The 27251-nt window shown below is 53.3% G+C and overlaps 2 protein-coding genes across 3 annotated transcripts in view; one reads left to right on the top strand and one right to left on the bottom strand.

Moving 5' to 3' along the window:
* The first annotated feature begins 94 nt into the window (after positions 1-94).
* Positions 95-17734, top strand: NUP88 (nucleoporin 88). The gene is made up of 17 exons (XM_043993197.1): positions 95-449; positions 2989-3158; positions 3574-3699; positions 7351-7437; positions 10009-10185; positions 13204-13390; positions 13687-13840; positions 15117-15215; positions 15331-15421; positions 15646-15747; positions 15866-16024; positions 16494-16619; positions 16710-16775; positions 16879-16959; positions 17050-17176; positions 17269-17387; positions 17505-17734. The coding sequence occupies exons 1-17, from the start codon at positions 129-131 to the stop codon at positions 17566-17568; spliced, it is 2256 nt and encodes a 751-aa protein (XP_043849132.1). The 5' UTR covers positions 95-128; the 3' UTR covers positions 17569-17734.
* A 1084-nt stretch (positions 17735-18818) lies between these two features.
* RABEP1 (rabaptin, RAB GTPase binding effector protein 1) overlaps positions 18819-27251 on the bottom strand; it is a 78325-nt gene continuing 69892 nt past the window's right edge. The window contains exons 10-18 of one of the 2 annotated variants that reach the window (XM_043993195.1): positions 26134-26238; positions 24283-24399; positions 23867-23965; positions 22121-22261; positions 21721-21910; positions 21516-21571; positions 21144-21242; positions 20165-20281; positions 18819-19329 (exon numbers count right to left, since the gene is read on the bottom strand). In XM_043993195.1, coding sequence (XP_043849130.1) covers positions 19228-19329; positions 20165-20281; positions 21144-21242; positions 21516-21571; positions 21721-21910; positions 22121-22261; positions 23867-23965; positions 24283-24399; positions 26134-26238 — 1026 coding nt within the window. In that variant the 3' untranslated portion in view covers positions 18819-19227. The remainder of the gene's footprint in view (positions 19330-20164; positions 20282-21143; positions 21243-21515; positions 21572-21720; positions 21911-22120; positions 22262-23866; positions 23966-24282; positions 24400-26133; positions 26239-27251) is intronic. The other variant, XM_043993196.1, reaches the window with a different exon arrangement.

The following is a 27251-nucleotide window of genomic DNA, read 5'->3' as shown; positions in this document are numbered from 1 at the left end:
TTGGTCGAGAGGAGGGAGCGCCGATTGGACAGACGTGGAACGGGTGTTGACGGGCTGGAGCCCAGACTGACGGGCGTCGATTGGATAGCAGGGGGGGGGCGGGATCCAGGGGGGCAGCGCGGGGAAAGATGGCGGCCGCCGAGGAGATCAGTGGCGACGGCGAGCAGTGGCGGCTGTGGCTGCCTCAGCACGTTGTGTTCGCGCGGCTACGCGAGGGTCTGCGGGGCCTGAGCCCTCCCGCTCCGGGTGCCGAGCAGCCAAGCTCGTCCAGCCTCACTCGGAACCTTCTCTTTGGGCTCGGCGCCGAACTCTTCTTGTGGGACAGTGTGGCTGGTGCCTTCTTGGCAGTGCGCCTGCGCGGCCCAGGCCCCGCCCCTAGCGACGGGAGTGGAGCAGGTGTGAGCGGAAGCGGAAGCGGAGGCGAGGGCTCAGCCCTCAGCCGCTACCAGGTAATGGTGATGCGGTACTGCGCAGGGGCGTTGCCATGAGAGGGTCTTACCGAGGTCGGAGTGCGCCTGCGCGGCTCCTGCTGAGGCTCTGGGGCTGCGGGTTTTAGTGGCGGTGGTTGTTCAGCCCTGTCCGAGCCTGTGACCTCATTGGAGGTGTTCTTGGCAGAGAGCCTGGAAGGGTTTGCCGTGGCTTTCTCCAGCACATTTGACAGATGGGGAAACTTAGGCAAACAGGTTGCAGTGACTCGTCTACGGTCACACAGCTAGGGAGTGTCTGAGGTCGCATTTGAACTCAGGTCTTCCACTACACCACCCAGCTCCCTACGCCTTTAGTATATAGGCAGATAAAACTTGACGCCCAGGAGACCACCCTGAGGGTGCCTGTTCTGGACCAGCACGGAGATCGGGATCAGGTGGTCAGGGTTAGAAGCTGCCTCCTGGCCCCCGAGGCCTCTTAGAGTTGGTTGACATGTCCCAGCCAGGTACCTGGGCACAGCTGATGGGGGGGATGGGAGGGGCATGAAATGAAGCCTGAGGGGGTACCCCTGATGGGCTCCTGGTAGAAGCGCCTGGTAGAAGTTCCTGTGTTTCTGGCAGAATTAGTGATTTAATTACAGCGCCTTTAATGGAAACTTGTTGACTGACTCTTGGGGGTAGTCTCTGGGTAGAGTAAGGGAGTGAGACCGCTTCTTTAAGGCCCCCATGGCTCTGATTGGTTCTTCAAGGCCATTAGAGTCGTAGAGTTCCTTGACCTTTGAAAAGTGAAAGGAGTCACTTGGTTGGGCCAACCACTAGCTAATCGGGCAGGATTTGGACCCAGGTCTTCTCAACTCCAGCACTCTGCTATGTCCTTGCCTTTAAACGTTTCCATAGCTGGTACCTATCAGGTTGGCAAAGATGACAGTTGCTGGAGGGGATGCCAATCAAATGGGACACTAATGCATTATTGGTGGAGTTGTGAGCTGAACTAACCATTCTAGTGAACAATTTGGAACTATGCCCAAAGGGCTTATAAAATTGTGCATACCCTTTAACTTGGCCATACTGCTACTAAATCTGTATCCGAGGAGATCAAAGAAAAAGGACAAGCATCATTTATAGCAGCTTTTTGTGGTATATGATGGTGATGAAATACTCGTGTTATACGAAGTAACAAAAGGGGGTGGTTTTGGAAAACCTGGAAAGATTCATATGAACAGATGCAGAGTGAGGTGAGCAGAACCCAGAGAACATTGCACACAGTAAAAGGAATATTGTACAATGATCAACTATGAATGACTTCGATTTTCCCAGCAATTCTGAGGGACTCATGAAAAATGCTCTCTGATTTGTGAAAGGCCCCCTGAACCTTAAACTAACAGGACGCTGAGTTATATACAGCTGAACTCTGTTCCACTTTTAGTGCTCTTAAAAGCTGAGTCAATTACCAGCCTGACTCTGGCCAGTCTAGGCCAGACTGATAAACTGTTTGCATAGCTGGGACCCTTTCAGATAAGCAGAATATGCTCCCTCCCCTACTGCCCCCTTCCTCCTCCCATGCTCTTCCCCTTTGGGACAGGATTGTCCTTCCCTTTTTGTTGTACGCATAAAGACTCAGGGCTCTGTCTGCAGGCCAGGCTCCTTGATATAAAAAGTGCCTTTTTCTTGTAATAGATGAATTTCCTACCCATGTCTTGTGGAGTTGTGACTTCTGGTTGGTTAGTAGCCTCCAGAGAAAGAACTGATGGAGTCTGAATGTAGATTGAAGCTTAATATTTTTTTCGTTTTATTTTTCTTACTTTTTTGCAGCATGGCTAACATGGAAATGTGATTTACATGATTTCACATGTATAACTGATAACACGTTTCTTTGCTTTCCCCAGTGGGTGGGTGAGAGGGAAAGGATTTGGAACAACAGTTTTTTTGTAAGTCAGAGCTTTGGAGGCCACCTTCTGTCCCCCACACTCTGTTAAGTGAGGCACTGAAGAGGGGAAGGGACATGGCCACAGCGGTCACACAAGTGGAATTGAGTCTAGTCCTCCCTGAGACTAATGGCCCTAGTGTTTGTTTTGTTGCTTTTCTTCCTAAACCCTATTTCCTCACCTCACGGAGCAATCAAAACCCACTGCAAATGCCCAACTAATTATAGACCTCTATGTGTGATAGAGAAGAAGTCTTCTTGCCTGCTGGCCTGCCCCAGAAAGCTCACTCTCCTCACTGGCCATGGCCAGGAGGTGAGGAGAAAATGAGAGAGGCCAGGGGGAGGCTGCAAGGGAAGAGGGAAACCACAGAGAAGAAAGAACTCTGACCTGGCTGGGCTTCTCGGAGGGGGTTTGCCCTCAGTGGCCTGGGTGGGCAAGAGTAACTTCTCTGCCCTCTGTTGATTAAAAAATTGGAAAAGTAAGTGGAATTTCCTTTCAACGTAGTTAAAATAAATGATATTATTGAGTTAGCTCAACAGCGTTGCAGTTAACTAGGCCAATACTGGGTAGACTTTTCCCCCTTCCAAATAACTAACATTTTCCTGTCACCAGTAATTCCAGCTTTCTTTGATTTCCAGAGATTGCTTTGTATAAACCCACCCCTGTTTGAAGTCTACCAAGTCCTGTTAAGCCCGACTCACCACCATGTGGCACTTATTGGAACCAAGGGACTCACTGTCTTAGAGCTTCCTAAACGATGGGGGAAGAATTCGGAATTTGAAGGTGGGAAATCAACAGTGAATTGTAGGTAAGTTGGATCTTCCATAAGATAGTGGTTGGGGTGGTTTGTGGTGCATGTAACCAAGTGCTTTAGGCCAGTGGCCTGAAGGCTGTGTGTGTGTGTGTGTGTGTGTATACGTACATGTGTGGTGGGGCAGGGGCTGTTTTATCATGGGAAAGTTCCTGTGTTTCTGGCAGAATTAGTGATTTAATTACAGCAAATATGTTTTATTCTCTAAAATTCAACATCTTGTCTTTGGAGGCCTATCAAAACAGGGTTATTTGGCCTATTACTTTGGGAGTTTGATTTTCCCTCCTTCTAAGTGGTGAACAGATTGAGGTCATTTGCCCCAAGAAAGTAATCTAGAGACCAAATGTTTGGGATCCCCATTTACTAAGAGCGCCAGAAGAAAGGAGGGTCAGTGATGCTTCCTGTCTTGTAGCACAACTCCTATTGCCGAGAGGTTCTTCAGCAGCTCCCCCTCCCTGAGCCTGAAGCACGCCGCCTGGTACCCGAGTGAAGTGCTAGACCCCCATGTGGTGCTGCTGACATCAGACAATGTGATACGGTAAGGACTGGTCCTGCCAAAAGATACTGCTGTTTGGCTCTCCTCAGGACCCAGCTGGTCGAGGGAAGGGAGAGGAAGGGGTCAGTTCAGAAGACCTGTGCACAGGGGACATGATGGAATCCAGCATCACTGAGCCTCCGAGGAGTCTTGGAGATGAGAACCAGTTAGGAGAAAAGAGGGTTGGTCGAATCCATTTAGTTTACACCAGTCCCTCCATGTCATCAGACCATGAAATGATGTCACACCAAAAAAATGCTGTTACCTCAGAACAACCGAGTCAGGGAGGAAGTCTGGGTAAGAAAGGAGCATTACCGAAAGGCGATCTCAAGGCTGAGAGAGTCTTGTAGGCAACTAGAAGTAGACATAGAAGAGAGCTTCAAGGCCAGTAGTCTGGCTGATCCCAGCATGCCAAAAGCTCAGGCTCCTTGCACTTGCCTAATTAGCTTATGCATATTAACAGCCAACACCCCAAAGGCAGAGACTGCCACCATTTTTTAACATGCGATGTATGTAACAGGAGGGGAAACATGTTAAGGAGAAATATGTGGAGGTGTTGGGCACCTCTTAGTCCTCAACCAATGGGGCAAAGAGGGGAGGGACTTTGCATTCGATTTAGGGATAAAAAGGGAAATTTGCTGTGGCAAAGCGCACTACTCTTCTAGACTGTGTGCCCATTCTTCCAAGAAGGTAATAAAGCCTTCATATATTCACCAAAAGGGAAAGTCCAGTATTTTTATTTCTGACACTCCCTTTGCCTCTCCAAGGCTTACCTGTGAGCTGTCCCTCCCCTAACCCTAACCCTCATCCTCTGTCTCAATGCTGAGTTGGATTCCTCCTACAACTGGCTGAAGGGACACGGATGGTCTCGTGTTCCTCTGGAAGGAGACCGGAAGTGGAACATGTCGATCCGTGCCCACAATCCAGACCGTACACTTCATCCAAAGCTGGGAAGCGAGCCTGTTAGAGACTGGGTGGCAGAAGACTAGGATCTCGCCTGGGGAGGAGCTACACCGAGGCTCCCAAATGGCCTTGAAATCACTCCAGTCCTGCGAGTAGAAGGGCACAGGCCGCTTGTGAGTTTTTGGTCAGGGGATGTGAAGTTTTCCCAGCCTTGTAGAACCTTCTAGAGCATGTGCTTCACTAGCCTTCAAGAGCCAGATTCGTCTCCAGGCTCCAGTGAGGCTTAGAGAAGGGCTTGGTGGAGCTGGAAGTCCACTGCCATCTGTAGGTCTTTGTAAGAGGAATTAATGTGTAGTAAACTGTATTTCTATCAACTTTCCCCATATTTGAGTTGACCCAAAGTTTTAACTTGTTCTTCAGTGTGGGAGAGCTCTTTTCCTAGTTTTGAATCATCTGCAAGTCACAAAAGCATTCCATCTATTCCTTTATCCGAGCCATTGGTAAAAATGTTAAAATGACACAGCCGCAAGCAAAGATCTCTAGAGCGCTCCACAAGAGATGTCTTCCCAAATTGACATTGTCCTGTTATTTCCCTGGAGCCTGCTCTCTCCAAAGTCATCCGGGATCTCTTAATCACCAAATCCAATGGGCCTCATTCTCCTTGACCTCTCTCTAGCCCTGGATGCTGTTGTTGGTTACTCTTTCCTCTGTGTGACTTCTCTAGGTCTTCAGGATGCTCCTCCTCTATCTCCTTGACTGGATCTTCCTCCAGATCATTCCTCCTAGCTCTCTTCTTTCTTGATCCTCCTTTACTGGATGATCTCATCAGCTCCCATGGATCTGTAGATTTTCAAATTTGTGAATCTATGTTCTCTGCCCCAAACTTTCTGCTGATTTCCAGCCATATCTCCACCTCCCTCTCAGATACCTGAACTGGATGATGTCCGGTAGACACCTTTAATTCACCGTGTCCCAAATAGAGCTCTGTCTCTTTCCCCTGGACCCTTCCTCCTCTTACCTTCCCTCTTACTGTCCAGAGCACCCCCACCCTCCCAGTCCCCCAGGCACACACCCTACGGATCATCCTGGATTCCTTTCTCCCTCCCCCACATCCAACATGGGGGCAAAGCCTGTTAATGTCACCTCTGCAGCATCTTGTCGATTTTTCCATTGCAGGTGCAGGCCCTCATCGCCTTATGCCTGGACTATTGCAGTAGCTGCTGGTGGTCTCTCTGCCCCCCCCCCCCAACCCTAACCCTTTATTTACTTGACCTCCATTGACTACCTGTCTCTTCCTCTGTTCGACTTCCTCCCTTTCCAGTCTTTTTATATTTTACTCCTAGACCCATACTCTTAGTCCACTGACTCCCACCTTCTGGTGGTTCTTCCTGCATTACCCTCCATTTGTCTCACCAGCTCTCCCTGGTGCTTGGAATTGTTCCTTATCGCTGCCACCCGGATTCCTTCAAGGCTTGGCTAAAATCCCACTTTCTCCAAACAGGCAGAGAGACAGAAAGAGGACAGTCAACTCAGGCCCAGAAGCATCTTAAATTTGGCGTGCCCCAAAGCAAACTCATCTTTGCACCAGCAGCACTCTCCTCCCTGGCTTTCCTGTTGCTGTTTAGGGCCCCACTACACTTGCACTCCTGGGCTCACAACTATGGCTTATCCTCAACCTTTCTAGCCCATCTGTTGTCACATCCCATTACTTCTTCCTTTGTGGCATCAACATTTTCTCCACTCAGACTGTCACCTTCTGAGGTCAGGCCTTTATCCCCACCTGGACCATTGTAGGAGCCTTCTAATTATTCTCCCTCCCTCCATTCTCTCCCCTCTTCTCTTCATCCTCTATTCAGCCTCCACAATGGTTTTTCTGAACTTTCAGAGTTAGGGTTAGAGTTGCCTGATCACTCCCCCCCCCCCCCCACTTCACTAGAGAGACAGGGTGGGGCCAAAGCCTAAGGAAGTTTGGCAAGGTTGAATTCTGCAGGACTCAAGGACAGCAGCAGCTTAAACAGAAAGAACGGGCTGGACACTGAGTGTTCAGTGGTGACGGAGTTTGGCTTAGGAAGAGGGATGACACGTTGTACGTCCTTCCCTGCTTTGCCGAGGTCAATGATTGTGGGTGCCCTGAACTGCTCATTTTCTTTCATGTCACAAGGGTTGATGGGGGAGGGCAATATACATTTAGAACTGAAGGTAGTGAAACAGGAGAAGGCATCTGTGGGCTTGTTGTAAGATTAAGTTTCATTATGAAAGGGAGGAGGCTAGTTTAGAAGAGCAGAAGAGGTTAGGTGTTTTAACTTTTAAAAAAGGCTTGGACAGGCCTGAGCCTGCTTGTAGGGAGATGGATAAAGAGGCCCCAGTAGAGGAGGTGAAATTGATGGAGAGAAGGGACTTCTAGGAACCGATTCTTTGGGGATCATCTTGTTTGTGCCAAGTCCTGGTCCCCGACGTGTGGGCAAGTGACTGCCAGTAAAGGACACAGAAGGGAGGCTCCCCTCACCCGTATTTCCATCCATTCCTACACTAGACCATGCTGGTCACCTGAAAAACTCGGCTAGACCATCATGGGGAGGGGGTAGGATCCAGGCTGGACAGAAGACTGGGGAGGTCAATGTGTGTGGAGGATGCTAAGAGATGCTGTTGTGCTGGTATGTCAGGGGCAGGTGAGTGTGCAGGATCTTGTGGGATCGTGTCACGCGCCTGTGTTATTAAATGCTTGGTTTTCTTCTCTTTGGGGACTTCCAGGATCTATTGTCTGCGAGAGCCCCAGATCCCAGTGAAGGTGATTCCCCTGTCGGATGCCGAGGAAGAAAGCTTGATCCTCAATAAAGGGTGAGTGAGGGTTTGGTCACCATCACTGAATGCCCACATCATGGTGCCTTTGGGTCATGGCCAAGGGAAGGGGGATGGTCCTTGTTTTCTGGGTAGGACCCTGAGGGGCCCCACAAGTCTGGTGTCAGACTTTTGAGTGTGCAGGCTCATCCCGCCTCCCCTCCCCCACCACAGGATAGCTGGTGATCCTGAGGGCTCTTATTCCTCCACAGGGAGACCTGTGGGGGCCAAGGGACAAAGATTGGAGGTATTCCTGCGTGAGCTTCCCTTGCTGCTAGGCCACTCTTCTGCGCTCCTGGGGTACTGGCCTACTGCAGCAGGCTCTCCCTGCCCCCAGCAGTGCTTTCATAGCCATTCTCTGAGTCTCTGGCTGAGCTGGTGGTGAGGGTTTTGCACAGAGATGTTGGCTCCGGCGTGGCTGGACTACACAGCACAGCTTGGTCTTTGCTGGCATGGGGTCCTCCAAGGCTTGGCACCCAGTGCCTGGCACATCCCCCTTCTCGACTCTGAGGGCAGCACCTTCATAGAAAAAATCTTGGCTACATTTTCCAATATTTTCTTCCTAAGTGTTTGTTAGCACATGTGACAGAAGCTGCCCTCTTTTAGAATGGCCAAATTCTGTGACCTTTGCTGAGCCCTGACCCTTGTCCTCTCTGTGGCCTTTGGCACTGGAGCACACGCCCTGCTGGAAATGTACACAGCTTGACTATGTCACTTCCGCACTCAAACATGGCTCTGCACAGTACCTAGCACATAGTAGGTACTTAATAAATGCTTGTTGACTGGCTGACAGATTCTTCTGTTGGACTTGATTTTTTTTCATCCATCATAGCCCTTCTTGCCTACTCTAGTCCAGCTAAACTGACCCCTCTGTTCCTCTACTCCTCCTCCTTCCTCTTTGCCTTTGCCTTGGAGATATTCGATCCAGTGACTGCTTTTGAGTTTGTCGTGTGTTTTCTGTATTATTGCTGTGCTTGTTCTGCTGCGAGTTGTCTCATCCTCCAGGTCAATCAGTGGCTTTGGCTTAGCTAGAGATCTTCTCTTCTTCCATGTCGTCCCTAATGTCCTGTATTGGTTTTCAAAATCACTTAGGCTGGCATTTCTTTAGACGCTCTTCCACTGTGATTTATTTTTTCTAATCCGAAGCTGTACATTGTGACTGGTTCCTTCTTTTAGCCCCGCTTTGGGACCTTTCAAAGATTTAATTGTCATTCTGTGCTTTCTTGCGATTCCCCTGTGTTTCACCTGCCATTGGCTCATGTTTCTTTACCTTGTTAAAGGAGTTTTGTATTTATCCCTTTGAGGGCTTGGGCTTGTATTCATCTTTCTTTTTATTTTGCTGCTTGTACTTGGAGTTTTTATTGAATTTTCTTCCTCTAGAAATGTTTAGTGTTTCAATCAATCAACATTTAATAGGTGCCAGTCATGTGCCAGGCACTGTGCTGTGGCACAGGGCATGCAAAAAGGCAATAGGCATTCTCTGCCCTCCAGGCACTTACAGTCTAATGGGGAGACAACAGGTGAACAGTTCCATACAAAGTCAGCTGGTCCTGAAGAGAGGAGAGGAGTTGGAGGAGGTGGGGTGTTAGCTGGGATCCCACTGCAAAGTCGGAGCGGGGAAGGGAGAGTGTTCCAGGGACGAGGGACAACGAATGCCCAGAGCTTTGCTGGCTCACTTTCTGGGGAGTGGGACTCACATTGGGTGTTGCAGTTCGCTGACCTGCATCCCCCCCTCAAATGGCTCCGGTCCCCTTTCCTTCCAGCAAGCCCCCTGCCCCAGCTCTTTTCCTCCTCTGGCTGCTTTTCACAAGGTTGGACAGAGCAAGACAAAGAATAAAGCCTCAGTATTTCCAAGAGGTGTGTGGCCACTGCTCTCCTTTGGACCACTGGCAGCCTCAGAATTGGCTTCCTTGCTTCTGCTTTCTTCCCTCTCCAAGCACTTTTCCTGAAGCTCTTCTCCGTAAACCCCTGTGGCTCTCTATTGCCTGGGGAAATGGAAATTCTCTTGTTTGACCTTAAAAGCCTTTCTTTTTTTTTTTTTTTTTTTTTTTTAGTGAGGCAGTTGGCGTTAAGTGACTCCAGGGCCGGTGCTCTATCCACTGCGCCACCTAGCTGTGGGCACCGGCCCTGGAGTCGGGAGGACCTGAGTTCAAATCCGGCCTCAGACACTTAACACTGACTAGCTGTGTGACCCTGGGCAAGTCACTTAACGCCAACTGCCTCATTTAAAAAAAAAAAAAAAAAGCCTTTCTAAGTTGGTCCCGACCCTTCCTTACCCCCATCATCAAGTCTGGCCAAACTGGCCTTTGGCTGTTCCTCATTCCTCACCTCTGCTTCTTACAGTCTCTCATTGGCCTCCTACATGTAGCTTCACTTGGAGCGGCCCTTATGTTGTCTGGACTGACTGCTCCCGGAGGGCAGAGGACACTCCATTTTGTGCCTGCTCCCCTGTGAGCACTTCCCAAAAGGCTCGCTCTCTTTGAGTCGATCAGCACCAGCCCCAGGGGCTCCGTCTGTGGATTAATCAGTGGTGGGTGTCATTCCTCTGAGTCGCTCTCTCCTTCGATGTAGGCGGGCATACACAGCGTCCCTTGGAGAAACGGCTGTCGCGTTTGACTTTGGGCCTCTGGCAACAGTGCCCAAAAACATCTTTGGGCAGCGAGGCAAAGAGGAGGTGTTGGCCTACCCACTGTACATCCTGTACGAGAATGGGGAGACCTTCCTGACATATGTCAGTCTGATGCAAAGGTGAGCCGAGCCAGCCTTCCCCATGACGGGGGGGGGGGGGGGAAGGGGGGTGTGCTGGTTAACCAGTGACCCTTATTTGAAGAAGATGGGGGGGTAGGTGATCCTTCGCCCTCAGGCTCCCTCCAGGCGGGGCATACAGTCCAGGAGTGAGGGGCCAGATGTCAGGTTCTCAGTTCTGAAGATTGTGACTTAGGAAGGATACTGAAATCTTGGAGAGCGCCTGGAAGGGGCAGCCAGAGGGGAGGGCTGGATGGGTGCAAAGATCTGCAAGAGGGATGTTATGGGACAGTCTTCTGCCTAGTGACTGAAGGACTAGCCAGAAGCAGCCCCAAAGAGCTGAGTGGAAGGAAGGAGCTGCCTGTCTGCTCAGGGCCTGCGGGGAGGGGCTGGGCTGGGTGTCCACTTGCCCGGTTTTGTGGGCATCTGCTCCGACCAGGGTACACCCTGAGCGAGGAGGGGCGGTGAGCTCTGTGGGCACTGGGGAGCCATTGAGGGCCCTTGAATGCTCTTTCACTTGAGTCCTTCACTTGGGTGGAGCGGGTACTGCTTCTAGAAAACATTGAACTTATGGAAAAAGAAACAACTGATCTTTTACTAGAGATTGTCGAAAAGACCCTTTTCCACCTGTGATCCTCTCGATCCCAACATACATTCTGATACTATGCACTTTTCCTAACAGTAACCATGAAGTCACTGCCAGTGTGGGGGTGGGGTGGTAAGAAAGGGGAACCCATGGGCTGTCATCTCCCAGCGCTGCATTTGTGCAGGAGGCTGGGGCCACTGTCCCTGGTTTCCCCACAAACTTTGCTGCTTTTCCTTTTTGTTTTTTTCCAACTTCCCTTACTGTGTACTTGAGAGGTGGCTCAAACACTTTGTGGACCGGATTCACAAGCATTTTGACAAATACTTTGTTCCTTTTTAGGGATCGTGGCACCTCTCATTTTTTCTCTAATGCGCACAGAGATAAATGTGTGCGGTTGCTAATGCAAAGTGAAAAACGTTACTGATAAAATGATACAAATGTGTGAATCCGTGAATGTCGAGGACCGACTCATGGAAGGAAGAAGGGCTCAGTCCTGCCCTTTCTGGCTTTAGGCATGGCTCCTCTGGGTGTAATGTGTGCTCTTGTAGCCCCCGTGCCTGGCACACAGGACGTCTTCAGGCCTTGCTCGTTGGTTGACTGAGAGGGAAGGAGCTGGAAATGGGGAGGTGGAAGGCAATCTTCTTGGAGAAAAGGAGAGGTTGGTTATGGAGGAGGAACAAGGTGCTGCCATGTCAGCTTTCCTGGCATGAATGAGCTGTAAGGATTGGCCCCAGAAAAGAAAGCTGAGTGTCGTCATGGCCTCCAAGAAAAGAGGCTGAGCTGCAGGGGCAGAATGTCGCACACAGTCCGGCCACTTAAAGCCACCAGGGGCCACCACAGCCCACAGGAGTGATGGGTCTGCAGACAGGAGGTTGTTTTTTGTGTCTCAGCTGCAGACTCTTTGGGACCCCAGGAGGGCTTTCTTGGCAAAGCAGCTGGTGAATAGTTTGCCATTTCCTTCTTCAGCTCATTTTACACATGAGGAACCTGAGGCAAACAGAATGAAGTAGCTTTCCCAGGGTCATATAGCTAGTAACTGTCAAGTGTCTGAGGCTGGATTTGAACTCAGATCCTCCTGACTCCAGGGCCTGTGCTCTATCCACTGCACCACCTAGCCATCCAGGAAGACCGAAGCTCAAATTCTGCCTCAGACTCTTCCTGTGTGATCTTGGGAAAGTCACTTCACTGATACCTGCCTCCGTTTTCTCATGGTGACAGTGACAGCACCTGCCTCCCAGGGTGGCTGTTAGACTTGGGTGGCATTCTATTTGTGAAGTGCTTATCACAAAGTCAGTGTTTAATAAATGTTTATTGTATTTTAAAAGGTTGGGCTGTGTAGGTTTTCAGGGAGGACTAGCACCTCTGGTGGGAGGGCTGCCCCACCACCTTTGATGTCCCCCTCCCTACACCCAGCTCTCCCCTGTGGCTCCCAGAAGCTGGAGCATGTGCGGTGGTCACTCCCGGTTAAACGCCTCAGCAGCCAGGCAGAATGGGGTTGAGGGTAACCAGGAGGCCTCAGACCTGTCTGAGTTAGGGGCCCGGTGTCTCCCCCGAGCATGGGAAGACTTCCCCAGCTGGAATGGACAGAGAGGATAGTTTGTTTGAATGACCAGAGGTGGCTGCAATGGGCCCAGTGGAGCCTTAGAGCTTGGTCAGACATAGAGCACACCAAGGTCACATCCGCTACATCCTGAGCCATCTGCGGTCATCCTTCCTCTTGTCCTGCCACTGGACCTCAGTGACTCCGGAAGCAAGAGTGAAGACAATGACGTCTAGCAGCTCTGCCTCATTTAAATCCAGTTTATGCCCGAGTGGAGACAGGACCCTGTGATGTCATTGGCCTCTTCGAAAACCAAGGACAAACAGCAACAATGATTAGTGTCTTTAAAAGGTTCATTCGCTCTGTCTGCTGGTTTTGGCCTCTGGTTTTCCTTCCTTATGAGACAGCTCATGGGAACGAGGGGAAGATGTCCAAGAAGGGTGGGGCTCCCCAACAAAAGCACTCCCAGCTTAGTCTTTCCATGAGATTGTGGAGGGGGAGGGATGTGGGTGCATTGGATGATGGCTGACTCGGTTCAGACCTTTGTGAAGCACCTACTGTGTGTGCTCTCAGATGCAGGCCCAGTTAGGTCCAGGACAGGGAGGGCTGAGGAAAGGGGAGGTGGGGCTGTCCGGATGGATTGGAAGCCTGGGGAAATCAGACTGGAAAGACCTGGTCGTGAAGGGTCTTACAGCTTGCGTTTTTGCCCCCTGTTGGCTTCAGAGCAGGGCCCTGAGTCAGTGTTGACTCTAGGTCTGCCTCAGTTTCCTCATGGTGAACCCAAGGCCCCTGAAGTCCTTTCCAGCTCTAGAGGAGGGGGATGGAGCAGAGAGATGAACTGAGAGGCCTTTGTCTGGCCTTGACCACCTGTGGGTCCACTTTTTTGTGTCTCCAGCATCGGAACTCTAGGAAAGCTCTTGGGGCCCCTGCCCATGCACCCGGCCGCTGAGGACAACTATGGCTACGACGCCTGCGCCGTCCTCTGCCTGCCCTGCGTGCCTAACATCCTAGTCATTGCCACTGAGTCAGGGATGCTGTACCACTGTGTGGTGCTGGAAGGGGAAGAGGAAGACGAGCAGCATGTGAGTGTCCCGGGGGTCAGGGAGGCTGGGCACAGGAGGGAAGCCACATTTCCACAGCACCTACTGTGTGCCAGGTATTCCTGCCCGGGAGGCTGGCAGCCCTTGGGATCTCTGACTTCTGTGCTCTGGCTGGGCCAGATGATGCTTTGGAGGTTGTGGGGAGGGCCCACACGTGGGAAGCAGCTAGGTGCAAACAGGGGCCCTCTTCCAGGGTTTGGGAGGGCCCTGCCCCCCAGCATTGCTTTCCTGTGGCTCCTCCTCCAAGGAGTCTGTGTTTCCCATGTGCCTTTCTGCAGTCGGAGAAGTCCTGGGACTCCCGGGCCGACCTCATCCCTTCTCTCTACGTGTTCGAGTGTGTGGAGTTGGAGCTCGCCCTGAGACTGGCCTCGGGGGAGGAAGATGACGACCCTCTTGAGTCGGACTTCTCGTGTCCCATTAAACTGCACAGAGGTGAGAGGCTGTCCCTGTCTCTGTCCCTCATGCACCTGCATCTAGGACTGTCCTGGGAAATGCTGGGGAGAAGGGGAGGACTCCTCTCCCTCATCTCCTCCTCCTGTTGGATCATTCCAGTTCTCTCTCTCTCTGACAGACATGTTTGCCGCGCGCACACACACACACACACACACACACACACACACACACACACACACACACACGAAAGGTGAGAAGTCAGGAATTCTTTTGAAGAAAACTAAGAGCTCTCTAAGGCCAAGGCATGAAGATGACAGAAGACAGAATGCAGCGGAGGTGGCCAGGGAAACCTAGCTCAAAGGAGGAGGGGCCCAGGTTAGGGTGGGCTTTGCATCCAAACAGAGGAAGCCAGTGGAGGTTATGGAATGGGGATGGGGGGGGTGACATGATTGGACCTGCCCGTTAGCAAAATCACTTGGGTGAGTGGAGTACGGACTAGAATGGGGGGAGAGGTTTGGGGCCGGCAGACCCCATTGCTGCTGTTGCAATGGTCCAGGCATAAGGGGAGGGCCTGCACCAGGATGGGAGGGAGGGGCAGGCTCAGAGGAGAGGAGGGGGCGTGTCTGAGAGGTGCCCAGAGGTGAAATTGACACGCCTTGGCACCATATTGGATCCAGGAAGTAAGAGTGAGAAGTGCAGGATGTGCCTCAGGTGTAAGTCTAAGGGTCTAGGAGCTTTGAAGGGGAAAGATGATGGGTCCTGTTTTAGACACAGTAAGTTTGATGTCTGCTGGATGCCCAGTTCGAGATCTCTGAAGGGCAGTTGGAGAAGCAATAGTGGAGGTTGGCAGAGAGATTGGGGCAGGTTAGGAAGATTTGAGAATTATCAGCACAGGAGCTGGTCATTAAATCCATGCCGAGGTTACCCTGTGAAGGTGTCTCAAGGGAGAGGAAGAGGGCCCAGGACAGAGCCTGGGGAACACCCATGGTTAGAGGGGGTGATCTGGAGGAGGAGGAGAACCAAGGGAATAGGAATACGCATTTCTTCAGCTCTAGCTCTGCCAGGCACTGGGCCAAGCACTTGACCGATACATTTCTTTTCCAAGCAAGTGCTGAGGAGAAGAGGAGTCATGAGTGTCTGGTGTTGCTGAGAGGTTAAGAAGGGCGTGTCCTGGGCATTTGGGAGATCCTGGGAGTAGCTTTAGCAGGGGTGATATGGGGAATGGGGGAGTGCAGCTTCTCTAGGACAGTAGCATAGGGGTTTCTAAGGATGGAGAGAGGGGCCTCAGGAGATCCTTCACCTCTTCCCACGGCAGATCCCAAATGTCCCTCCCGATACCACTGCACCCATGAGGCCGGCGTCCATAGTGTGGGGCTCACTTGGATCCACAAACTTCACAAATTTCTTGGGTCAGGTGAGTTCTACCTTTGAAAGCCTCAGGTGTGTTTGTGTATTGAAGGTGGGGGGTGTGATTGGCATGGTCTGAGGCCACAAGTACAGGTCTGTGGATGTTGCTTGTCTGTTGGTAGATGAGGAAGATAAAGACAGTTTACAAGAACTTGCTACTGAACAGAAGTGCTTCGTGGAGCACATCCTCTGTACAAAGCCCCTGCCCTGCAGGTAAGGATGACCAGCCCTGCAGTAGCCACAACACTGGCTTCCCCGACTTCCTCCTTCCCTGTCTGGGGGAAGGCACCTCGAGTCCAACCCGGGGTCACCTCTGCCCACCTTGTGAGGGATGGGCGGTTGTCCTGGCTGTGATTTAGCTAATCCCCCGTGCCCTGGGCTGGACACCGCTGTCTGGCCCCTTTTCTCTGTAATGCGATTGAGAGATGTTTCCCCAGGCAGCCAGCTCCCATTCGAGGGTTCTGGATCGTGTCCGATGTTCTGGGGCCCACAATGGTGTGCATCACCAACACCTACGAGTGCCTCACCAGGCCTCTGCTGTAAGTACTTCCCCAGGGTGGGCCTTGGGGAGGGAGGCTCCTTCCTGTGTTGTCTACACCAACTAGCATCTCTGTTCTTATTCTGATCTGCTTGTATTTGTGGTGCGGACCCTGGCAGAAGCACAGTTCACCCCACGTCCCCTCCTCTGCTGTGTGCTCGAGAGGATGTCGGTGTGGCACAGTCTCCTCTGCGCATTCTGGCAGAAACTCAGGACTCCTTTGAAAAACATATCCGGAGTACCCTGCAGCGCAGTGCGGCCAATCCTGTGTTTCTGAAGTATGGCAGGAAGTAGGGCAAGGGAGGTTGGTCATAGGTGACCACAAGTGTCCATACTAACATGCTGGGTGTGAGGGAAATAATGGGGTGAGGGGCATTGGAGCTTAGGCGCCCTCCAGTGGCTAATGTAGAATCAGTTCTCAGGTATGTGGGAGGCCTCAGGTGGGCCACAGTAGCTAGGGAATGGGATGGATGGGGTGGGTCTGGAATCATGAAGACCCAAGTTCAGATGCAGCCTCAGACCCTGTACACTGGGGCTAGATGATAGCACCCACCTCCAAGGCTGTTCTGAGAATCCAGTGAGATTCCATCTGTAAAGCGCTTGGCACAATGCCCGGTGCTTAATAAATAAATGCTTTTTCCTCGATTGGGCAGAAGCTGAGGCTCCCAGGCAGGTTTGTAAGGCAGGCTTTGCCTACCTTTGGGGCGAGAAGGTGTGCCTCACACCTGCTCCCCCCACCCTCCCAAGATCCTCTGACAAGGAGGTGGCCCCCCCTCCCGAAGAATGCCTCCAGCTCCTCAGCCGGGCCACCCAGGTGTTCCGAGACGAGTACATCCTGAAGCAAGACCTGGCAAAAGAGGAGATCCAGCGAAGGTGAGGCCTGGCCCTGCAGGCAGTTCCTGCTCACTGGGGACCTGCAAGACTGCTGGCTGAGCCCACCTAGCCTTTCTCTTGTTCCCAAAGGGTGAAGTTATTGTGTGGCCAGAAGAAGAAACAACTTGAAGACCTGAACTACTGCCGAGAGGAGAGGTGGGTCCTGAAGGGGGGGCTGCTAACCCCTGGCTGGGAGTGGGGGTGGGGAGGGACATGTGCCCAGGGTGGCATTCTTCCCTGTCCGTCCCTCCCTCCACAGGAAGAGTCTCCGGGAGATGGCTGAGCGCTTGGCAGACAAGTACGAGGAGGCCAAGGAGCGACAAGAAGACATAATGAACAGGTGCGGGGAGGAAGGGTGGGGACGGGGCTGAGGGAAGCCCCTCGCCCTGGGCAAGCCTGGTCCTTATTTATTCATTATTTGCTGGGGAAGGATGAAGCAGCTGCTGCGCAGCTTCCACTCCCAGCTCCCGGTCCTTTCTGACAGCGAGAGGGAGATGAAGAAAGAGCTGCAGCTGATCCCAGACCAGCTGCGACACCTGGGAAATGCCATCAAGCAGGTGCGACCCAGGGGAGGGGCCAAGCAACTGCCTGAGAGCTGGTGCCCAGGGCAGGACCCAGATAATGCATGGCCTTTGTCTGCCACACGCAGGTCACCATGAAAAAGGATTACCAGCAGAGGAAGATGGAAAGGGGGACAAGTCCTCAGAAGGCCACCATTACACTCAGCGCCTACCAGCGCAAGTGCATCCGGACTGTTCTGAAGGAAGAGTGAGTGAAGTAGAATTTCCCCCCATCCCTCCTCCCTCCCCCGTCCCCGTCCCCCCCCCCCCCCCCCAGGCGAAAGGGCACTGGTGGGGAAGAGAGCCTCATAGTCTGCTTTTTCAGGGGCGAGCACATACGGGAGATGGTGAAGCAAATTAACGATATCCGGAATCATGTGAACTTCTAACCAAGCCCTCCAAGGCCACTGGCGCTACAAGAGGACCCAGTGGGGCAGCAGCCTCATCATCCCACTTACCAAAAAGACTTCTGGGAGTGGGCATTTGTCTACCCAATGTTTCTACCCATCCAATTTTATAGAGGACGAGCACCAAATAAATACTTTTTATAAGGAAGGAGTGGCTGGGCAGGGGCATGGCTTCTGGGTGAGCTCCCTGCATGGAGACAGTGACCCACACGGCCCCACTGGGCAGCAGCTTTTGTTTTTAATGTGAACACGCGTAAGGACACACCTTCAGTACAGTTAACAATGGTTACAGTTGATTGATTTCATAGCCACAATCGCACAAGACACCAACAGCGCGTTTGCTATTCTCTGTCCAGGGAACAGGAAAAGGGGCTAAGAAAGCCAGACCCCTGACAGAAGGGGGGCCGGAGCCAGTCTGTCCACCCTGGGGAAGGGGGTGCACCAGCCACCCCCAAGGAAAGGGAGTGGTGCTCTCCAGCTCCCAAGGAGAGGGAGCTAGGAGGCCTTCAGGAGGTGGATTTTTGTTTAATGAAGTGAGTTCCAAAGAGGGAGCGGCTGGCACGAGTTCCGTGTGCTTTTGACAGTCAGAAAGGGGTTGTAATAATGCTACTGTGGAAGGGTAGGCCAGGTCTGCTGCATGTGGCAGCTCCCATGGAGCCCTAGGGGAGGGGACACCTGAGTGCTGCAGATCCGATGGTATATTTCCCTTTAATTTGGATCCATCTCAAGTCCAGAAGCTCCTTCCTCAGGACAATCAAGACACTCTCACAACATGCCTGCAGATGTCTGGCACTTCCTCCAGGGCAGGCCTTGACATGATAGGCTTATGCAGGGCCTCTCCTCCCCCCAATTAATGCAGGTGATTCCATAAAGCCACCCAAAAGGAAGCCCCCAGCCATTCATTCCTGACAGCTGGCTGTTCTCTCCAGCCAGTCCCACTCAGGCACGTTCTGGTCCAAACAAGTAGTCTTGGAGATGGAGTCCTCCCAAGGGGGGCACTTGCTGGTGGCCACCATAGGCAGTGATCCTGCCAGCCCTGCCTCCCCCCCCCAGGAGGCAGCTGTTTGTGGGAAAGGGCTTCCTGGTGTTTGTGCTTTTCTCAAAACTCCACTTGGTGTTTCTAGGGCCCCACTTCCACACTCGTTCTGGGAGTTTTCTGTGAGGTCTCAGTCCTCCCAACAAGACAAAATGGCATATGCTAGGCTCAGAAATATGATCACTACCCAATGACCTGCTCACAAATTCATATTTTAATATAAAATATTCATCCAGCAGACTTACCCTGTCTCTTAGCCGAATACTGTTCTGGACTAGCCCTATTCCAACAGAAAACAAGGGGGGCTCTTTGTTCTCCCACCTACTGGTGACCATCAATAGGAATTCCCAAAGCCACTGGGCCACTTGGGGCAATGTTCCACAAGCCTCCGTGAGCCAGGCTCTCCTGAAGGGAGGCTGGATGCCAACCTCCGGAGGGCCGCCAAGGTCCTAAGACGTCCTCTCCCGCCCGGCCGGCCCCACAGAGTCTTTCCTCCTTCCCTGTTCTCCTCAGCTCCTTTCGTTAAGAGTTAAATAATAATTAACATTGCTATAAAGATGAGTTAAAAACCCCAACTGCAGTCTGGGAGTCTCGGGGTGAGGTGGTCATGTCTCAGGAAGCTGGTTAATGTCCGTCAGTTTTGTGTCATTCAGGATGGCGCGGATTCTCTCCAAGGAGTCAGCCTGCCGGATCCGCTCTAGCTGGACCTGGGAGACCAGGAGACTGTCAGTCAGCAGTGGAGGGCAGGGAGTCACTGCTAAGTACTGATCTCACTCGGCACTTAGGCACCCCAGAATGGGGGGAGGTGGGGTCCCCTTGCCGGGATCCCTTAACTTCTGTCCCACTGCTCCTTGCTGGCTCTCTTCAGACCTCTCTCTCTGACCACTGATCCAGCTCCCGGGACCCTCCCCTAAGGTTCTGTCACTTGTCAACAAGCATTCATTAAGGGCTCACTATATGAGGCACTGGAGAGAGAAGGACCCCAGGGAGGCAGATATTCCCCACCCTATGCCCGAAATGACATGATTACACACAAAATGAATTGGGGTGGGGGGGAGGCTGGAAGAGCCCAGTCTAGAACAGAGGATGCTGACCCAGGCTGCCCCTCCCCACCCAGGCTGCCCCTCCCCACCCAGGGCTACCACACTAGCTCAGATGTGAGGTGAAGCCTGTGCTAGGGAAGTGTATGGAGGGACAAGTAGCCACTTTTCCCTCCCTGCTCACCCCACCCTGGTAACATTGGAGCTCGCCCCTGACACGTCCTATGTGACACGTCCACAGTCCATTGAACCCCAAGCCCTCCCCCTCTGTGCTGCCCTGCCAAGTCCTGACAAACTTCCCACGTTTCACACCACCCTCCTGAGGTTCAGGCCCTTGTCCCCGCTTGCCTGAAACGTCCCTCTCGGCCCACTCCCGCACCAAGCTTCAGCTTTCTCTTTCCTCCCGTATATGCTGAGCCCCCAGCCCTTCCCAGGAGGGCAGCTTATCTGCACCCCCACACACACACACACACACATAGCAAGTGCTCAGCCCATGCCTCACCTGCAGTGTCTGGGACAGTTTGACAAAGTCTCTCTGCACCTGCTCGCTGACATCCAACTCTGTCTGCAGACGCTGTGCCTTGTTCTTCTCCTCCAGCATCAGCTGCTCCACATTTGTCTGAAAGAAGCGAGGTTAGAGACTCTTGGTCAGGGCACACCGGGGCTGAGTCAGGGCCTGGGATTGGAGGGGGGTGGAGACAGGGCAGCTAGTTGGGTATCTCTAAGCAAGCTTGGACCACGAAGTGGGTTGTGGTGACAGGGTGAGAACTTCCAAAGGAACAGCCACCAATGGCTTCCTTATCTGTGTGGCCACAGAGATGGCTGGGCCGGCCTGGATCTACCACTAGTGAATACAGAACAGTCACACGCCTGGTGAGATCTCCACTAAGGGTCACAGAGGAGAGAGTTCCGTCTCTGATGCACAGTGGTTGGGGGACCCTGGTCCAGTCTCACCCCCCTCAGTGGCAGACCTAGCCTAGAGGGCATTTGCCCCTTGGGCACATCAGATCTGGGTCTGCCCTAACCCTGCTATCGTAATCACCTTGTATTCAATAATCAGGCTGAGAATCACCATTACAGCAGTTTAGGATCTACAAGGAAATCTGTCTCATTTGATGCTGACAGGAGGCAGAACAGACTACCCCTCATTTTGAGGAAGGAGAAACTGAGGTACAGAGCTTAATGAAGCTGCCCATGACCTATGGACAAAGGCAGCAGGAGCTTCAGGCCCAAGCTTTCTGAGGCCACCAGGCGGTGCAGGCACGCACCCATCTTAGGGAAGAGGAAATGGCTGCTATAGGAAGGGGGTGGCAGGGGGCCTCGGTGCCCTGCCCTCCCAGACAGCAGACTAGAGTCTGTATCTATGCCATCTGCCTCTGATGACTGAGCCTGCCTGGATTCACATCCGCAGCCCCAGTTAACTGACTGAATAAAGGAGAGATTCATTATGGGGGTCACCCAAACACCCCTCCCCCAGCCACCTTGGCCACAGTCTCTCTCTTCAGTTGCTCCCCCAGGGTCATCTCCGTCTCCCGCAGGCTCTCCAGCTGTTCCGTTCTCTCTCGCAAGGTGGATTCCAACTGTGGGTTGGGGCACAGGGAGAAGAGTCGTCAGGCAAATGAGCAAGACCCTTCAGGGTGGCCAAGGCTAGAAGGGGCCAAGGGGAGCCACTGTCACCCGACCCGGAAAGGGTCACAAATGGAATGCAAGAACTTGAAACAAAGAGGTGGCCCCTGAAGCTTTAGCATCCTCTGGGACACTGTGGAAGGCTCTCACCCAGGGCTCTTTTGGGGGTCTTTAGTTCTAAGTGGATCATTTGGGGAGCTCCCCATACCCTCTAAAGATGCACCCACCTGCTCCTTGTCTGCTTTCGTCCTCTCCAATTCCGCTCTCAGGCTAGAGATAGAAGCTAGAAGGGGAATTAGGCTCCCATGTATCACTTGTGGGTTAGACAAAATCTCCCCTAATGCCCAGGGCCACAAAAGCAGCTGGGCTCTCCAGTCTTTCTCCTCCCCCCCCCCCTCCCAAGGCCCGTCGGACCACAATCCCAGGCTCTACCGATTTCCTCCTTGCAGGTCTCAATCTCCAGCTGCAGCGTCTCCTCCAGGTTTTCCTTCAAACATTGCTCGGCTCGGATCTGTTCCTTTAAGAAGAGGATTTCGGCCCTCAGTTTCTCCTCTCCGTGGTCGGCGGCGGTCCTCACACTGACCATGTTCTCCCGGTATTTCAGCACCAGCTCACGCAGGTCCTGGATTCAGAGATTCGGTCCATGCCTTCCATCAGTCACCAGCCAGGTGCGAGGCACCTCCTCAGTGCCAGGCACTAAGCTGAGCTGTTCAGCCAGGGCCTGAACACTGCCCACCCCAGTCTCCAGCAGGGCCGGCAATGGAGCCTGAGCTAAGTCCCTGGGGCTGCCTGAGCATGTGCCTAACTCCTCCACCCAAGCATTCTCAGTTACCTCCATGGTCTCCGGGAGCACAAAGTCCTCGGCTTGCTGCAAGGCCAAGTGGAGCCCGTGCTTCCCTTGCAGGCTCTCATTCTCCTTCTGCAACCTCGCCAGCTCCTCTGAGACCTGCTCCCGCGACTGCATGAGCACACCCTCAAAGGGAAAGGACACTCGTTTGGGGATGGGAGAGCGCCGCATGGGATGCCCCCTCCTAGTTCGATCACTGGCACAAGTATGCAAAGCAAATCAGAAAGCCCTCCTTGTGCCAGACACCCCTGGCAGGACACTCTCTGGGACGGGTGTGCATGCCGCAGGAACCAGCATCTCTTGACCTTTCCTTTCCGATCTGAGATCTCAGAAGGGGTGTTTGAAGCCCTGGCCCCAGGCCCACCCACCCCCCTCGGCTGCTGTATCAGACTTGTGTCTCCTCTGAAATCTGCTCTTCCCATGAGGATCTGGCTCCTTGAGCACCGCGTCCACTCTGGGCTGAGCTCATCTGAACATTGTTCATTATACTTCCCATCCCCAAGAGTCCTCCTGTTTCCTCCTCTGTGGCCTCCCTGCTCCTTCTAGGCCATCCAAGCCCTAGGGACCTTCCTTGGGGCCCAACTATGCTGGTCTATTCCTGGCTCCTCTTGGGATGTGGTCTTTGGTGTGTCTCACCTGGTACCCACCCTCCTTCCCCTTGTGGGACCTAGCCTTCCATCCCCCCGTAGACTAGCAAGAGGTGGCCTCAGGTGGTCAGTGGGGAGTGCGTGAACAGCAGCTGCCCAAGAATGGGGGGCTGAGGTTGGCACCCGGCCATCTGGCCCCAGGGGAAGTAGGGAGGGAGGCAGAAGGGGCTTTGGAGGAAGGCAGCCAAGAGGCCAAAGCCTCTGGCGGAGACGTCACAGATGCCTTCCTTGAGAAGAGCCCCCAAAGGCCCAGCGCCCAAGGCCCAGTTAGCAGTGGAAAAGGTTGTGCTGGGGACAGTGCGACCAGGACTAATGTAAATCTGGGAGAACAAAAATGAGGAAAGACATGGAAGGCAAGCAATGGAAATGCCCACCTACTCTGCTGAAGGAAATCCCTGGTGCCAACAAAGGGGAAGTAGATGAAGGAAAGTCTATCTGTGCACTCAAATTCACCACTAAAGGCGATTTCTCTTCATCAAAGAGGAAGCATTTAGGCAGCACCTGCTGTGCGCCTGGTGTGGATGGGGCACTAAGTGCTTTTTACAACCACCAGAGGTGAAGTGAGTTAGCCAGAGTCACCCGGCTACCAAGGGTCTGAGACCAGATTTGAACTTGGGTCTTCCTGATCCCAGGCCTGGCCCACCCATGGTCCACACGTGACTTCCTGGCCAAGAGGAGAGAGTGGGTAGGCAGCCTGAAGCCTCCCAGAGAAGGGCAGTGAGAGAGTTGAAGCAGCCTGGCCTCAAGGGCAGGAAGGAGAGCTTCCGTTCTTAAAACCGGCACAGCAAGGACACGGCCCCCACGTCCTCATCCCACACTGTCTGCCTCCCTCTGGAGGGGACATGGCACACATGACGGGAACCTACAGCATCACACGTGGGGAGGGAAGGATGGTCCCAGAGGCTGAGCTCATCATGAGGACTCTACCCGACACCTCCCTCTTGGAGATGGGACAGCAGCCCTTGAGAGTAGGGATCACTGGACACTGGGAATAAGGGGTAGGGGAGGCAGGCTGGGCTTGGGGGGGAGGGGTGGGAGGTCAGGCATCACTTCAGGAGCAGAAGCGACCTAAAGCACCATTTACCATCTGCTCTTGGGCGCTCCTCTGAGCCTTTGAGAATGCGTGCTGAAGCTCACCCAGCGCAAGCTCGGACTCCTGGGTTCTGAGCGCCAGGGCTGAGATCTGTGACAGAGTAAAGACAAGCCTGTGGTCTCCTTGGCCCTTTCCCTCCCACTGTGTCTGTAACCAGCCCATCCCCCCTAGGAGGGCAGGGAGCAGCCTCAGTCTCTCTGGGCGTGGCTCCCAGTAACTAGCTTCGGCAGGAGGAATGGAGGAACATGGCCACCCTCTTCCTGGGAGCACAGGCCTGACCTCCTAGAGCTGCCTGGAGCCCACGGAGGGCTTGCCAAGCGCACCAGAGCAGGTCTCCACCTGTCACCGTGTTAGGTCCCCAAGGACTCTGGGGGGGGGGGGGGGGAGGGGGAAGAAGCTGATCGGACCTGACGCTCCGACTCCTCAGAGCTTTGCCTCATCAGCTCCTCCAGTTCCTGCTTATCCTTCATTGTCTTCTCCAGCTGGTCGTTGGCCTGCCTCAGCATCACCTGAAGCTTTTTCACCTGTGGTGGCATCAATGAGAGAGGCTCTAACACTGACAACCCTAACCCGCCTACACACCCTCTGACCCCATGCCCGGTTCACAACCTCAGCCAACTCTGAAGCACACCAAGTCAATCCCTTAACAGGTTGGAATAAAGAATAAGAGCACCCATTTATTTCTTAATGTTGCTTGTGTCTCTTTACAAACCCTTGATCCCTGCCACACCCTGGGAGCTCAGGGCTGTTAGTACCCTCATTCTACAGAGGAAGAAGCTGAGGCAGGACAAAGATGAGCTCATGCCTGAGGCTAAATCTGAACTTGGGTCCTCCAGACTGTAGGCTCCAGCCATTCCTTGCTATTTGCCCACAGGCCTCCCAGGGCAGCTGGGATTAAAGTTTAGTAAATTCTAAAGGGAAAGGTCTGAGGGTGAGAAGTGAAGAGGCTCATGCTGGATGTGACTTAGCTCCGAGACCTAATTCCTGGGTGGTGCTGGGAGCCAGAAGACTCCACTTGCGCCGGCAGCTCTGGAGGCTCCTTCCTGCCCCCTGCCCCCTGCCCCCAGTCCCATTTAGGGACCAGCCTCAGGGGCTTGCCAAGGTCCTGGCCTCTCCCAAGCTTCTGTCCCTTTCTCACCTCAGCCCCTAGAAAAGGCTCTCTCCACTTGTTCCCTCCACCTTCTCTCCTCTGAATCTGTCCTTGCCAAAGTCCCTGTCCCTTTGGCCTGTGCCATGTCTGATGCCGCTGACCGTTCCTCCTTTCTCACGCTATCATTCCTCTGCTCTGAGTTCTCCTTTCTTCTCCTCATTGGTCTGACTGCCCCTTCTCAGTGCCGGCCCAGGTCTGGTACAATGGTGGATATCTCCCTGCCCCCAGCCGTCGGTCCCTCTAATGGGAGGTGGGGCTGTGACTGCCAATCTCCACCGCAGGAGAGGCCTAGTCTCTCACTCGGCTCCTCTCCTGACCCTTCCCCCCGTCCCCCCCCCCTTCCCCCCATCCCCCCCCCCCCCCCCCGCCTTCAACCTTTCCCAGTCACCCCCCTTTCCTCATCGAACCCTGGGCAGGAAGTCTTTGTCTTGGCACAGTTCCTAGAGTACACAGTGAGTGCTTAATACTTATTTATTGACAACTGACTGGAAAAACTGAGGCTCCCCTTCCCCCATTCCTTAGCCAGTGATGAATCAGCAGAAAAAGGGACCGGGACCTGAACAACAGCAACAGCCAAGGCCAAGTCCTCCCCTCTACAGATGAAGCCCTGAGAAGAAAGGACTCATCCAAGGCCACAAAGGTCATATTCAACCTAGGAACTGTGACTAGATGGGTCAGCCTTACTCAGAGTCCAGGGCAGGCTCCAAAACTCTGGGTTCAAATCCCAGTCCTGCACTGCTATAAGTGTTGTGCCCTCCGTTCCCTTCTCTCTGCCATGTGGATGGTCATGCTTGCTTGCTGCACCCAGCTCAGCAGAAGGTCGGCCACAAGGGCATCTGCTGGCCATAGCCAAGCTGAGGCGTCCTTCCCACACTTCCTGACGTCAGGAGAGGAGAGCAGAAGCTGGGTCTCCCAGCACTGCTGGGCAAAGGAACTGAACAGTCTCCTGCAGACCAGAACCGCCCTGGTTCCTGTGCTTGCTGGCCCAGCTGGTCAGGCTACCCACGCTGCCCAAGGCCCAGAAAGAATGAAATGCCTGGTGCCGGCCAGCCAGACCACAGGCAGCACTCTTTAAGGGCCCCGCCTTGGCTGGCCCGGACACGCTCACCTGCTCTCGGGTCTCAGCCTCCTGGCTCTGGACGCCCTGCAGCTGCTTCTCATAGTTGGAGCACATGTCACATCGCCGGCCCAGCTTGTTCCCAGCATTCTGTACCTAGGAAGCATGGCAGCCACGTCAAAGGCGGAGGAGAAAGCCTGACATTGGCAGGGACCTGCCCGCAGCCAAAGCCCTCCTGGGACAGGCATCCTCTCTCCAGGAGGGTCCTAACCTGAACCCTTCAAGGAAAACCACCAAGAAGGTACGAGATAGGAAATGCTGACAAAGATCCTCACAAAGCTGGCGGGAAAACCAGCCATGGCCTGACCTTGAGAACACCCCCCCAACGACACCAAGCCAGAAGACATCCCCATAGATTCATCATGCCCTGCACAGCCAGGCCCTCAGCCTTCCCATATCCTGGAAGGAGGGAAGGTGAGTGTAATGATTGGAATGACGCCACCTGCTGGAGACTTACTGTAGAAAAGCTCCGCCATGAGGTGAAGGTCTCTGAGAGCAAGACCAGGAGTCTTTTCTTTGGCCTCAGGAAGACATTTGCAAGTGGGAGGAAGAAGGGGGAGCCTGCCGCTCTGACTGGGGCTCTTTCCTGGGGACTCTGGCGGAGAGCGGAGCTAGAAATGCACTCTCCCTTTAATAGATAGATGAATGTAGGCCTTTCTCTCTTTACCAAATTCTTATTCTCCTTCATAAATGCTTAAAAGCCTAACTCTTGCTAAAGCTTATACTTTATTGGCGACCACTCATTGGATATTTTAGATGGACTAGCTAGAATTTTAGCCTTAACATGAGCATTCTCCTCCCATGGGAGCAGGAAGCCACAAAGGGCCCCCAGAGCTGGCTGGCCTCCCCCTGCACCCTAACAGTTCCCTTTAAAAACCCCAAACAATGTCACCTTTTCCCTGAGCTGCGTGGTGGCTGAATTTCAGATCACTTTGGAAGGAAGAACTGAAGTGAACCGTGACCATCCAAGATGGTCACCCATCCTCAAAAAAAGGTTAACCTCTCCTGTCCCACGAATTCGCAGAGACCACCATTCATCCACCCCACCTCTGACATGGGGGTGTGTGTTTGTATGTGTGCATGTGCGCGCACATGCACACACTCACTCA

Source organism: Dromiciops gliroides, chromosome 3, assembly GCF_019393635.1.
Source record: "Dromiciops gliroides isolate mDroGli1 chromosome 3, mDroGli1.pri, whole genome shotgun sequence".
Taxonomy (NCBI): domain Eukaryota; kingdom Metazoa; phylum Chordata; class Mammalia; order Microbiotheria; family Microbiotheriidae; genus Dromiciops; species Dromiciops gliroides.
The sequence above is the reverse complement of the archived record's forward strand: the minus strand, read 5'-3'. Positions and strand labels throughout refer to the sequence as shown.

Excerpts from the sequence above, each read along its gene's own strand:
- NUP88 (XM_043993197.1), top strand. The coding sequence starts at position 129 with ATGGCGGCCGCCGAGGAGATCAGTGGCGACGGCGAGCAGTGGCGGCTG. Across the intron at positions 3,700-7,350 it reads ACATCAGACAATGTGATACG|GATCTATTGTCTGCGAGAGC; the intron begins GTAAGGACTGGT and ends GGGGACTTCCAG. Across the intron at positions 7,438-10,008 it reads AGCTTGATCCTCAATAAAGG|GCGGGCATACACAGCGTCCC; the intron begins GTGAGTGAGGGT and ends CCTTCGATGTAG.